Below are 14,625 nucleotides of genomic sequence, written 5' to 3' on the forward strand. Positions count from 1 at the left end.
GAGAGTACCACTATCATCTTGTATATGTGGAGCCCTGACAAAATCAGTTTGTAACCACAAGTTTAATTATTGTAAACATTTGCTTCAAAATTATGTTTGTAAATTTTAGAATGATTTTGTTAAATATTCTTTGCTATGAGATTTATGAACGTGTCTAGCAGAAACTGGACATGTAACAGATCATGTGGCACATCAAGCATAACAAAGGCATACCACCATCAAAACAAATTACTGTACCATAGTGAAAATTATACACCTTAGCTGGGGTATGGTGTGCCATGGGAACTTACTGCAACCCACCAAGACGTCATATCCACTCCCTTTTTTCTTAAAAAGATATTTGATTACTGTTAATTGCGATTGTAGATATTACACTTATTGTAATCATACTTCACCTCATTCAAAGAGTACTGAAAGATTGAAAGATGCTCGCCATGATGGGGTTGAATAATTTTGAAACTGGAGAAGTCATTATAAGTTGCATTTTCAGTTGAATTTGGGGAAAAACCACTTGAAGCATTCATTGTGTTGAACTATTTCAATGGCTTTTATTTGATTTGCTCATTACAAACAGATGGAAGTCTGTCAATTTTGACAATAAACCTGATTTGGAATGGGGGTTGAATAATTGTGATTGCAACTGTAAATCAGTGGTCCAGATGGGTCCACGTCAAATAAGGGATCTCAAGCACTGTGTGGAAGTGACTGCCCAAATGTTTGTGTGCTTTGGTGAGCCTCATAAACGAGCTTTGCTAGCCAAGGACAGGTTAGCCCTATTGGTAAACTCAGTTTTAGCAAGAATATGGCAAAAACCTGTGCCCACTGTAACCTCGGGTTCTTGTTCTTGGTTGACAGGAGTGGAACCTGATATAGTCATCTGTTACTGTAGCCCATCCACTTTAAGGTTCAATGTGTTGTGCATTCTGAGATGCCTTTCGACTCACCACAGTTGTAAAGAGTGTTGACTTACCATGGCCTTCCTGTCATCTTCAACCAGTCTAGCACCAACAATTATGTAATGGTCAAAGTCAATGAGATCTCACTTTTCCTCATTCTGGTGTTTAATATGAACATTAGCTGAAGCTCTTGACCTTTATCTGCATGATGTTATGCATTGTTCTACTGGCACATGATTGCAGAGGTACAAGAGGCCAGTGAGTGTATACTGTCCCTTCAAAATCTAGCCATCGTCTGTTTTAGGCCCGAAACAACAATCTAAGCACCACTGGGCTGAATGCTAAACGCACCTACTCTTATTTATTTATTTATTTATTTATTTATTTATTTATTACTTACTTACACTTATAATTATTATATTATTATGAACAAGTTATAACTCATACCCGTATACAAAATTCTCGAGATGTTTACACTGCCTATGCATTGCGTGCTCTAAAGTGGAACATTGTTCACGGGTATTGTTTCTACCCGACGGGATTACGAAAACACAAGGCTTGTCCAATAGAATTGATCAAAATAAACTAATGCTTTGAAATGACCGTGGCACGGAGCAGACGTCAAAAATCATAAGTTGCGATAGTAAGTGAGCTTTCTTCGTGGAACCGAAATGGACCAATATTAACCAGACTTGTTAAAATAAAGCTGGGGTTTTTTTGTTTGTTTGTTTGTTTGTTTGTTTTTCTGTTGTTGCGTTATCTCGCTTCGTATAACACCCCTTCCTCCTTCCTGGCGGAGGGATCCATGACGTCACTTGTTGTTTGGAAGAAAGAAACACGGTACCTAGACCTGAATCTGTCCTTTTATCACTCCTACACATTTTATGACTAAATAAAATCGAACCATGTCTACCCCTGCAAGGAGGCGCTTGATGAGAGACTTCAAAAGGTATCTTAAATACATTTCAGACTACTGTTTTGTTTTTTTTCTTTCTGGTTGTTATCGATTTAAAACTGCGAGATAGCCTGTTAAACATGCCGTCTGCTCGATTCTTGGCTTCTTAGCTGTGAAGCTAACTAGTGTAACGTGTGTGTTCTGATTCTCGTGTTTATCTGGGGTTTCTTTCTGTTTTTTAGGTAGCCAAAAATGTGCCGTGTCAGCGGAAGGATTAGCAAGCTATATATAGGTAGCTAGGTAGTGTAAGTGAAATAAACTGAATAATAATCTGAACAAACCAGCGCTGCTCTGCTTAATGGTAAACTAGTAAAGTAAACTAGTGTAATATACACATATATTAGTCTCAGTGTTATCCTGTTGAAATTAGAAATGGCCATTATTTGAGTGAAAATAAGTGTAAATTCGTTTTTATTTCATCACCCGTGAACGCCATGGGCGGTGACGATCACCTGGATACCTTCTTGGGCTCGTGCGCATGCATGCCGGGACCTTCAATAAAATTAGGGCTGTATGACGTGTATTTTGGATATCAGTGCCGGTGTCACTTGCCTCCTACACATGCTGGACTTCATGTGCATTTTGGGTCTGGGGTTAGTGGCGACTTGCTTGAGGTGGGTTCTCACTAGTGGTTGGGACAGTATGGTAGGTTCCTCCACAAGTACATCTGTTGTCTCAAATGGATGGAGAGATTTGGCACCCTTGTGCAGTTTACCTGCGCCTGTGGGTTCGGCCCCTCAAAGGGAAGTGCAGGTAGAGCAGTCCAGGAAACACTCCTGAATGTAAGAGACCCCCGTACACAAACGTCTGTGGATGGTGTGCAGTCCAGCTATTATATGCAGTGCACTGCCTGGTTCCTAGAGTACTAGCCTAACTGTAAAGCCTGCTAGACAGAAGAAAGTCCCCATATATGCTAAAGGTGTATATGGAAGCCACTGCAGTATGACACAGCACTGTGGATGGCGTCTTGCTGAATGTTCCTTATAAGTACCTTATAGTGTACTTATGCATCGGGCATTGTGTGCCGTTCAGTGTTTTGCCGCCTGACTTTGCCTTTTATTTCACATCGTTATTCTCCGAGTTATGGATCTAGTTCCGTTTTCTCGTTTGTGTATTTTGGATTATCCCTGCGTTTGCTGATCGCCTGACCCGTGCCTGTGTTCAGTTTACTGATTTGGATTCACGATTTGGATTTTGTCTGCCTGCCTCTGAAATATAACGCTTAAACGGCATCTTCATCTGTCTCTACTCGCCGAACATGACACGGTGACATGCGTTCTTATGAAAAAATTTGGTCATGTCCATATATTGAACGATAAGTCGATAACGTGATTGTCGTGACGGGTCAAGATGTTTGTCGTCATGCAGAGTTCCACGTTTGGTTGAAAACCAAACACAGTGTATCACCACAAGCACCTCATACCAACCGTGAAACGTGGTGGTGGAGGGGTGATGATTTGTACTTGTTTTTCAGCCACAGGACCTGGGAAACTTGCAGTCACTGAGGCAACAATGAACTCAACTTCATACCAGAATATTCTTGAGACTAATATGAGGTCATCTGTCCAGCAGCTTAAGCTGGGCCAAAATTGGGTCATGTGACAGGACAGTGATCCCCAGGACACCAGCAAATTGACATCTGAAAGTTTCTGAATGTTGGTTTACATTTTTGGATGAAATGACTACGTATTGAAATCTGTTATGTTTTTCGCTGTTACCTCAGGTTACTTGTTTGTTTATAGAAGTTGGTGAGGACCACACAATTGTTATTTATGCCCTGATAAATAAAAACATAGAACTGAAGGAGGGTGTACTTTCTTTTTCGCATGACTGTACTTCAGGGGCCAGTATCTTTTTGTGGTATAATAACAAAGCAGGATTTTATAGTGACTACTCATAAGGTCTTGTTTGCATAATGTTCATTAGACTTCAAGAAGACCCACCAACTGGTGTGAGTGGTGCTCCCTCAGAAAACAATATCATGTTGTGGAATGCCGTTATTTTTGGGTGAGTAGTAAAAAAAAAAAAAGTTATATTCTGTAAATTAACTGTGTACTGTAATGAAAAAGGAAACGTCTGAGCTGATCTGGTTTCGAAAATAAAACATTGGGAAATGAATTGTGGGTAATGCTTTGCTGTTAAATAACATGCACATCAATAGCAATTATTGAAATAACTTTAGATTTTTTTTCAGACCTGTAGGAACGCCGTTTGAGGATGGTAAGTTGGGGTTTGTTTGTTTTTTCACATTAAATAAATGTTAATCCCTAGTAGTCCTGTTGGAAGGATAGAGAGTTTGCACTAAATCAATAATTAGGCATTCAGTGCGATCTTTATAATAATGCTGCATTACTGAGGTATTCTGTAGTTGTACAAAATGAGGACCCAGGATAAATCAAGGGACTGATGAAACTGTTCTCACCTCAGTGTGTAGGAGATTCGTGTTTAATGTTGTGGTGGACCTGTGCCATTCTGTTGATTTAATATCATGATCTAATGACGTGCTTCCGTTTCAGTTTCACACAAGTATTAACGTAATAACATGTCACCAGCGGTTATTATTCTTCCTAATAACTATTATTTAGCTGTGTTAACTATTCTATGCAAAATATTTGTTCTCTGTAATGTGACGTGTGTACTTTTGCAGGAACGTTTAAACTCGTGATAGAATTTTCAGAAGAATATCCAAATAAGCCTCCTACAGTTCGATTTATCTCCAGAATGTTCCACCCAAATGGTGAGCAGCTGTTTTGTGACTTTTATTGTCTATAACCATATTTCTCTGAAAACTATATTAATAACTATAGTGCCGTCCAGTAATATTGGCACCCTTGCTAACTACGAGCGAAGAAGGCTGTGAAAAAATGTCTTTATCGTTTAACCTTTTCATCTTTTGTTAAAAAATTCACAAAAATACTCTGCTCTCATGGATATCAAACAATAAACTTTGTTAAATAAGTGTGCCACAATTATTTGCACTGCTATGAAATGGGAAGTGTCTATAAGAAAATAGCACAAGCACTGAAAGTGCCCATTTCCACCATCAGGGCAATAATTAAAAAGTTTCAGTCAACTGGAAATGTTATGAATCGACCTGGAAGAGGACGTGTGTCTATACCAAAAGGTTAAACAATAAAGACAATTGTTTCACAGCCTTCTTTGCTCATATTTACCAAGGGTGCCAATATTACTGGAGGGCACTAAGTTTTATTAATGTTCATAGCAATATTCTTGGTATGTAAATGGGGTCGGTCAATAAATTTTTGTTTAAAAAAATATACATTGCTCCACAGTTGGGTTGGGTGATATGACAAAAATATCATATTGCAATTCTAAGATACCTGCTGTACACTCCCCCGAGTACTTTATTAGTACAGTGTTCCTAAAAACTGTTCGGTGAGTGTATATCATCATAATGCCCAGCCCTACCCTCAGAATTGATTATATACTCTACTCCTCAGCTAATATGCTGTTTCTTTGCTCCAAAAGGTTAATTATATTGCATGATTGATTTATACTGTTTGATGTATAGACTGACCAAGTGCAGTTTTTAGTAGCTTTCAGTGGGTTTGAGTAGACTGCAGCTGTTTTTAATAATATACACTCTAGTGAGCATATATCGTTGATGTCTTTACAATAAAGTTTTGTACCAGTGTTAGCAAAGAAAATAACTTGTTTAATCTCATAGTTTATGCAGATGGCAGTATATGTTTAGACATTCTTCAGAATCGCTGGAGTCCTACATATGATGTATCCTCAATTCTGACATCTATCCAGGTGAGTAAACATTCTTAAGACTTAAGTTTTGGCAAAAACAACCACAGTTGACACACTGAACGTTTAATATACATGTTTAGCTCACAACTGGAAGAGAAACCTGATGTTTCCTGAAGCAGAGTGACTGTGTTGCCTTGATGTTTATATTGACATGGAATAATTATAGTGCAATCCAGGGCAGTCTGTCACAGAAAGTTTTGTGTTAATGTGCCATAACAGTAGTGCTCCAGTAAACACTGTCCTATTGTAATGTTGCACAAGAAATGTGTCCATGTTGCTTTATGGGCATACAACAACAGCAAGGTAATTAGTACTGGTAATGGAAAAAAATATTTTCGGACATTTAGTACTTCAGTACCTTATGGAGCCATAACATTGCTGTTTATTAACGAAGTGTGTTCCTTCATTGTCAATAACATACTCGCGATCGTAGAGCCGAGTGTTTATCTATGTGAATTACAGTGCTTTTATTAATGTCACGAGATAAGTAACCAAAAACAAGCTTCACTTTATCTCTCTTTATAATACTTTGCCTGAGTTATAGTCTGGCATCTATTGGTTTTATATGCTACACTACTATTCTTAAACATTAGTAGTGAACCGCTTATTGTGCATTATGGTTAGCCAGTGGACTTGTGATTATCATGTGAGGATAAGATATGTTACATTGGCAAAATAGGAAATAGATAAATGACTAAACATGCTAGAATCTATTAAAAAAGAAAAGAGACTGCAAATTATTGAGAGGCGTAATATATTTAGTTGACTGTTGTAAAAAAAAAATAATAATAATAAAAAATAAATGAAAAGTTTTTCCTCCATAATCAAAATTTGTGTTCCATTATATGTTTTTCATTAGATAGACGGTTAATTACTTTTTTTTTTGTTGTTGTTGTTCTATACTCCCTCCCCCCTCCTCTGTGGAAATCTTAATGCCCTTGTTGCACAGGTTTGTGGCTGGTATGACCCACAGCCCCGTACCAGTCCACAGCTTGATGGTCAGTAACATCCGACTTAAAATATTACTTAAAATAGTACTTGTGTGTATTGAATGTTAATCAGCCTGAGTCTATTACTGCCACAGACAGAGCCTGAAGTTCCACAGTTCACATCGCATTAACCACAAAAGATGAATTCTTGCTGTTTGTAATTAAATATGCCACGGAGATTCAAAATACAGATTAAAAAAAAAAAAAAAACATTTGACAGAGCAATGTGGTAATGAAGCTGCTGGCTACTTTTCTTCCCGTAGATTGTTGATGGACTGCTGATTCACGTGTTCGGTGTATAACGTTTCCCAGTGTATGGATAGCCACGACGCACTAGTCATTTTTGACCCGAGTGATGCTAACGATACGTATTTCGTTAATAGATTTGCGTGGAATGTGAGCGAAAGTGCCACTTCTGTGCCTGCTTAATGGTCTGCCGAAAAAATCGCACACTCTGCAAAGTCCTCAACAATCCTCCAGTCATGTTTGTTCTCATTTATGGTGCTTATTTAGTATTTCTCTAAGGCTATATTTGCAAAAAGAGTTTTTTTTTTAAACAACTTAAATATTTCTATGCATGGGTGGATAAATCATTGGCATTATTGGCCTCATGACCTACACACAACTGCTAGGGATACAACCTGGCCATAGGAACAAATTGTACTGTAAGGACTGACTATCTTGCCCAGATGATGATGATAATAATAATAAAGTTTATTTTTATATAGCGCCTTTAAAGCAGCTTTTGATAAACAATCTTTTCATAGTTAGGATCATCGTTGGATGTGGAAACACCGTACGGTGTACCACTACTGTGTAACTGTATTATATCTCTAATGATCGTGCAACATGCAGTCAGCTCACAGTTAAACAGAACATGTTGAGTGATAGCATCTTTTTATGTGCAGTGCATTGTTAGGCACATTGATCCACCTTGTGTCACACTGTGGGTGAGAAATTACAGAAATTACATGGCAAAACCCAGTACAATTTCAAATTCTCTCCCCTTAATGTAGTCCTTGCTGGATGAGCCTAACCCCAACAGCCCAGCCAACAGCCAGGCGGCACAACTCTATCAAGAAAACAAGCGGGAGTATGAGAAGAGGGTTTCTGCCATTGTGGAGCAAAGCTGGGCCGACTCCTAATGCTCATAATTCATGTGCTCCAGTGCCATTTATCAGGTTTTCAATCTCTCATTTTACATATCTCGGACACACACATGAAAGAAACTGGTCCGCTGCAAGTGGAGATCCAATCTGTAAGGATTCCTTTACCAACATTTTTGAAATGATTGTGCTTTTGGTTTGATGTTCGTTTTTTTTTTATTTTTTTTTTTTAGTTTCATTCTAAGTTATTGTTAAGAGTTTATAATGTTTTACAGTAACTCCAGGATTATTGGCACCCTTAATGAGAATTGTGCAAAAAAAAATGATGTATAACATGAATAACACTTTCAAGATTTTGAGCTCAGCATTTCCTTAACTGTTTTTTTTTCCTGTGGAAAAAGGTTTCAGGATGATCCGTACAGACACACTGATTGGTGAAGCCTCCCTGAGAATAGAATAAAATAAAAAAAAAAAAGAACAGTAGAATAAAACAGACTGTTAGTTTTGTGCGTTTGGAGTCGCCCTCTTCAGTTCAGACCTTTAGTTCAATTTAGTTTTTCAGTTTGATGAGAGAACACAATTCAAATTATTGTTCCGGTGCTACATTGATGTGCATGTGCTACATTTTGTTCGTTGCTCTCAGGAAGGCGGTGGCTTAGTGGTTAGCACGTTCACCTCACGCGTCCAGGGTCTGGGGTTCGATTCCCACCGTGGCCCTGTGTGTGCAGAGTTTGCAGAGTTTCCGTGCTCCTCTGGGTACTCCGGTTTCCTCCCCCAGTCCAAAGACGTGTGTCTAAAGTGTCCGTAGGGCATGAATCACGTAGGGCATGAATGCGTGTGTGAGTGTGTATGTGATTGTGTGATGGATTGGCACCCTGTCCAGGGTGTACCCCGCCTTGTGCCCCATGCTCACTGGGATAGACTCCAGGTTCCCTGTGACCCTGAAGGAAGGATAAGCGGTATAGAAGATGGATAGATGGCTCTCAGGAAGGGCTTCTTTTGGTTCTAAACATTTGAGTTGTTCTGGAGCTGATTTTGAAAATGGACAACCCACAAATCGACTAAACTGTGCAGTTTTGAAACGGATCTTTGGGTCGTGTTTGCCGTCCTCACTGTGGTGGCAGTGTGTTCATGAATCCCCTTCCTATAAAATTTTAAGCTGTTAGAGATTTGAACTTTTTTATGTTCCTGATTGTGCTTAATGGTATTTTAATTGTATATGTATTTTTATATCACGCTGTGTTTAAAGATTTTTGGTTGTCCCTATTGTGCTGTATGACAAAGGGGTTTTGAAAGAAATCAAGCTGAAGTGAATTCTCTTAGTGTTTGTGTGAGCTAAATATGATTAATCTTTGCAGAGTTTATTGTATGTATTAATTATTTCTTATTTCCCTGAAGGATGCCAACAATTCTGGAGTTTATTAATATTTTACTGATTTATTTGTAGACTTTTTTGAAGTTAACAAAAAGTGATGTATAATGGTGTAAATCCTTAAATTATTTATAGTATAACCTTACATACAAAATAGCATTTTTTGATTGTTTTTTTTTGTTGCTGTTGTTTGTTTTGGGTTTTTTTTAAATTAAATCAACCATGGCAGTAAGACACTACAGAATTCTACCCATGTCACTTTTCTTGTGTCTCTTTGTTACAAACACACATATATACACACACACTGTCCTATATAGAATTATAGCAGCCAAATTAAAAAATACTTTAAGAAAAAAAATGTGTGGGTTATATCCTGAGTAATAAGACAGCTTTGATGATAGCTTTTCTATAATCATGGTCTTTTGAAATCTAAGGATGGGTTCTTAATATGCATATAAAATTTTGCGGTCATTCAAAATGTTTGTCTTGCTAATAATATAATAAAAAATGTATACTTTTGTTATCTCAGGTCAAATTGATATGTTGCTACATTTTTTTTTTTTTTACAAAGCATTATCATGAAGAAATTTAAATATGGTTGTGGTTTTAAATGATAAATTACCCAATTTCCCCTTGGGGATCAATAAAGTATTCTACTATCTACCTACCGCTATGACATTTTACAATTGCTGACAAGAATTATTCCCCAGCAGATCACTTTTTGCAACACTTAGCATATGTATTTATTTGTTGAAAATGCTCAAGTACCAAGACACAAATGTGTCTTAAATTCAACTCTCTTATTTAAATGTGGCCACCAGGGGGGAAAATGTCCTACCTCCTAAAAATAATTTAAAAATGTTAGTGCTAGTTTTGAAACCAAGTAGGAAAACATCTGCAAATTCAGCTATAGAATCACAGTTTTGTTGGTGGTAGATATCAAGTGAAAAATGTATGCAAGAACCTTGAAATCTGTTCACTGAATGCATTTGTCAAAACTTTGAGTTTTGAAAAGAAAATGAACTTTGTACTGAAATGGCTGCAATTTTTTTTTTTACTGAAAATGATGCAAATATGTGGGAAAATATAGAAAATGAAGCTTGCTGTCAGAGTAATGCCAAAATAATAAACAAAAATGTCAACTACATCAAAAATTCATCAGGTCGAGCTGCAGCCACCACTTTTCACCTGCGACGCAAAGATCCGATCCCTACAGCTAGAATTTTTAATCACGTCATGAAACGGATCGAGAGTAAACAAAGAATGATCATCGCTTAAAGAACGTTTAATGAACGGAGGGCTTGATTTAAACAGCGTAAAAAGCTTCCGGGTTGTGCACGAAACGGTACTTAAACACGAAGAGCTTTGTTAACAGAATTCTGACCTGAGATGGGATTGAAGACAGAAAAATCCATTTCCACAATGAAAACTTTATGCACATTTCATGTACATTACATTATATTACATTAGGGACGTCTCAGCGTTTATTAACCAAGAAAAATAAACCAAATCTATGCTTGACAAGTGTGAGTTTTCACAATTCCTTATGACAATAAATAATATTTTTCCAAGTTTAACTATCAAGATTCTAAGTAACTGGAGACAGAATTTTTTTTTTGTACTCCACGTTGATCATAAACTATTGAAATCGTTTGAGAAATGTAAACATTACTGTGCTTTTTATCCAGGAAAAACCGCAGCTCCCCTGATTACCTGTATTTGTTTATAGGGCAGTCTTGCCCGGATCAATATGGCGGACACGTTGACGTGAAGGCTTATGTGCGCATGCGCGTAGTGTTTACAAAGTGACATCGCCATCTACTGGCCTGGCGTGCGTAATAATAGAAACAATGAACCACACTTGACCGTTCACTTTGTGCATTAGTCATGTAATTAGAAATGATGCTGGCAGATCACATCTCATAACACCCTGCAGTCTCTTTGGTTCACTGGGGGTTCCTCTTGCCATCTTCATCAATGGTTCATCATGGTTTATGGCCAGGGAACTTGTGTAGGAACCGTTTGAGTGCAAGGCATAGCCTACTGTATGAACGGCCCTAAACACCACTGCTTTTTCCACATGCTTTGCATCACCAAGGTTATATACAAAACAAAACAAAAAGAAAGAAAAAAAAGGGCAAGGCATAAAATGTGCTCGGTGTTAAGCGCTGATCACGCTGTGTCACGTTGGCGATGTGAGGTTTCAAAAGGTTTGATAAATGAATTAACGATTCTCGCGAGAAAACGGTAACACTCCCGCAAATATTCAACTGGATATTAAAAAGGTTTCATATAATGAGTCTTTATTGATCACATATGCATAGGTACAATGAAATTCTTTTCTTCACATACCCCAGCATACCCCAGAGTGTAGGGTCAGCCATGATACAGCGCCCCCTGGATCAGGGAGGGTTAAGGGCCCAACAGCCGCAGTTTGGCAGTGCTGAGGTTGAACCTCCGACCTTCCGATCAGTGACCCAGAGCCTTAACCACCAAGCCACCCCTGCCCCCCAGTGGTAATCCAGTTCTTCTTCAAAATGGCACACTACGCTCTGTCAGCTCCCTGACACGCACTAATCCTGGAAAAGAACCTGCTCTGCACCAGGTTATGTTCAGAGAGTAGGTTGCTATGGCTACGTACATACCCTGAAAGTTACCTTTATTTTTGGAAGAGAAACTCGAAATTTTCCATTAACTCTGAGTAAACTTACCCAGGTAAGTCGCATAACCTGCTTTCTGGAATACCCCCCAGCTCTGACTAATCACGGGTGTATATCTATTCGCTCCTTTAATTGCATGGCGGATGTTCTACATAATCTAACAGTTATAATATTAATATAAAAGTATATAAGGTTATATATAAAGTATATAAGGCTCCTAAGTAGCGCTATTTAACAAGGTAACGGTATGATTGTTGATCTGGTGAGTTATTTATAGGACTTCCTTGTGACTTTGTAACAGTCTTCTGTCGTCACTCGAAACTTGAGTGGGTGTGAGGTGAGATGAAAGAATGCTGCATCTCAGCACGTTTGCATCCGTGACGTACCGAGGGCGTGGGCGTGGCCAACCTGCTCGAGCTTCCACTATATCCACGCAGGAGTTTAAAGTACAAGGTGAGCTGGTCATTCTCACGGTTAGTTTGTTTTCGTGCCTCAGGACTCAACTCGGGAAGCTGCACTAGTCTTTTTTTATTTAAATTTTTTTTTTAACTAGAGTTAATATCTTAAAATAGTGCATCATGTCTGCAGTTGCATTCCCGCGTTTGCTGGTGTTTTTCGCCTGTATTTCGTCGTCAGGTAAGCTTTTGTTTCCAGGTGTTTTGTTTTTACAGTGGTTCTGTGTGGGTGGTTAGGGAAAGGTGAACTAAACTTGTTAATCTATGTGAACTTCAAACAGGTTTCCCTGTGAATAGATCAAAGTGTTAGTCTTTAATCATTTCTTTCTTTGTTTATTTTATTAATTTTTGTTTAAACAGGCTTTTATGACGTGTGGTAAATCATGTAAAGTAGCCTATTTAACCAGCACAAGTGTGCCAGGTTCCTACAGGGATTGTGTCGAGGTGTTATTGGATTTTTAAGCAGCACAGTATAAAAGTTTTTTATTTTGAGCTGGCCCCAACATTACTTTTTACTATCTTTATTTCAGCAATCCATGGCCAAAAGCGAGGTTTTATTGGGCTTGAGGATTCGGACTCGGACTCGGTCTACGTTGACTCGGTTACAGCAAGCACGTTGAAGAGTGGCCTGACCACCGTTTTCTTTTCTGTCGTCTACATTTTGGTGTTTGCTGTGGGTCTCCCAGGCAATGCCATAGCAATTTGGGTCTTTGTCTTCAGATCAAAAAAGATCCACCCATCGGCTATTTACATGGCCAACCTTGCCCTTGCTGACTTGCTGTTTGTCATCTGGATCCCGCTAAAGATTGCCTACCACGTCAATGGCAACAACTGGACTTTTGGAGAGGAGATGTGTAAAGTTATGGTGAGCTTCTTCTATGGGAACATGTACTGTTCTATCCTGTTCATTACATGTTTGAGTGTGCAGCGATACTGGGTGGTGGCTCATCCACTCACCCAGCAGAGGACGAACAATAGACTGGCTATTGTTGTATCAATAAGCATCTGGGCTTTTATTTGTATCAGTACCACACCGCTCTTCCTGTACCAGCAAACGGCCAAACTCTCCGGGCTTAACATAACCACTTGCCACGATGTCAATGTTATCTCAAAGGAAAACATGGAGGGGAAAAGCACCTTTCTGGATATACAGAAGCCATTCTATTACTTCATGGTGATGGCGGGGTTGGGTTTCTTCATACCGTGTGTGATTATTATCACAGCGTACGTCATGATGATGCGCAAACTGGGACAGTCCACTATGGATGGAAGCAGCGCTAGCAAGAACCGTCACCGGGCCATTGTTCTCATCATTACAGTTCTCGTTACGTTCCTGGTCTGTTTTATTCCTAGCAACTTGATGCTGGTGGTGCATTACGCTCTCCTGGGGAGGGGAATTGCTAACAATGGATATGGCTTCTACATCACCACCTTGTGCTTGGCCAGCCTCAACAGCTGCCTGGATCCCTTTTTGTACTATTTTGTGTCAGAGGAGTTCCGGTCACATGTGAAGAACACATTCCTGTGTCGAAGCAGCCGGACTGTGGAGAGGATGAGAGTCTCCTTCAGTTCCCTGAAGTATTCTAAGAAGAGTAATACTTACACAGCGGGCACAAGCCATACAGATAGCAGTACACTCTAAGAGCTTCAGTATAGAGTACATTTAAAACGAGATTTTTTTTTTTTTTAAAGATTACCTAGGCTGACTGAATTATTATTTTATTAGAGTCTGTTTGGACTAATATTTAGACTTTCTCAGGTAGCAAAAATCCACATAGGTGGATTCACCTTTGTAGGAAAGAAGCCATGCTTTCTTTTACTGTGTGTGTATAAAAGAAAGGGTGTGTGTGTGTGTGTGTGTGTGTGTGCGCGCGCATGTGTATGTAATTTATATACTGGAAATGTTACTTGGTGTCAAAAACAAGGACAGAATCACAGACTGAAACTTGATACAAATATCTCCAAGGTGCAGCCAGTTAAGTTTGGGATTTTTTTTTTTTTTTTTTTTTTTAATCTAAATGTAAAATGTGAATGTTTTCTGATTCTAATAGACTGAAGCAGTCATTTGAGTTTGCCTTGTTCTTTGACGCCATGTTTGGTGGTCATGTTTTTGTAAGTGTCCACTGAAACCTCAGATTGTATTGTTGTTTTATCATGTGTGGTGATTTTTGTGCCAGACGCTCACAAAGAATAACTATTTCCAAAGCACCGTTTTTAAAATAGTCTTTAAATTAAGTTTGGCTTCAGGACTGCTACAACCACAGGCAAAATATGCAAAGAGTGTATATAAAGAGCTAGATGTGTGAATGATAGTACTAACTCCTTGTTTTAAATCGACGTCCCAATTAAAACCACAGGCACATTTATTTTTGTATATATTTATGTAATGTCACTTAATAAATGTTTTGTATGTTA

General features: G+C 38.6%; 2 protein-coding genes across 5 annotated transcripts; both read left to right on the forward strand.

Annotated features, from left to right (window-relative positions):
- Nucleotides 1-1,504: 1,504 nt before the first annotated feature.
- Nucleotides 1,505-9,348, forward strand: LOC128622467 (ubiquitin-conjugating enzyme E2 B). Of its 4 annotated transcripts, none has more exons than XM_053649001.1 (6): nucleotides 1,505-3,506; nucleotides 3,778-3,858; nucleotides 4,046-4,071; nucleotides 4,499-4,588; nucleotides 5,540-5,628; nucleotides 7,634-9,348. In XM_053649001.1, exons 2-6 carry the CDS (start codon nucleotides 3,833-3,835, stop codon nucleotides 7,760-7,762), a joined length of 360 nt encoding a protein of 119 aa, XP_053504976.1. In that variant the 5' UTR covers nucleotides 1,505-3,506; nucleotides 3,778-3,832; the 3' UTR covers nucleotides 7,763-9,348. The 4 variants fall into 4 exon arrangements, with proteins under 4 accessions (XP_053504976.1, XP_053504977.1, XP_053504975.1 ...); XM_053649002.1 differs by having other exon boundaries at nucleotides 1,505-2,152; XM_053649000.1 differs by having other exon boundaries at nucleotides 1,505-1,845; nucleotides 3,326-3,858.
- A 2,615-nt stretch (nucleotides 9,349-11,963) lies between these two features.
- LOC128622829 (proteinase-activated receptor 2-like) lies at nucleotides 11,964-14,625 on the forward strand. The gene is made up of 2 exons (XM_053649586.1): nucleotides 11,964-12,391; nucleotides 12,741-14,625. The coding sequence occupies exons 1-2, from the start codon at nucleotides 12,334-12,336 to the stop codon at nucleotides 13,850-13,852; spliced, it is 1,170 nt and encodes a 389-aa protein (XP_053505561.1). The 5' UTR covers nucleotides 11,964-12,333; the 3' UTR covers nucleotides 13,853-14,625.

The sequence above is a fragment of the Ictalurus furcatus genome, chromosome 18 (genome assembly GCF_023375685.1).
Source record: "Ictalurus furcatus strain D&B chromosome 18, Billie_1.0, whole genome shotgun sequence".
In the NCBI taxonomy this organism is placed as follows: Eukaryota; Metazoa; Chordata; class Actinopteri; order Siluriformes; family Ictaluridae; genus Ictalurus; species Ictalurus furcatus.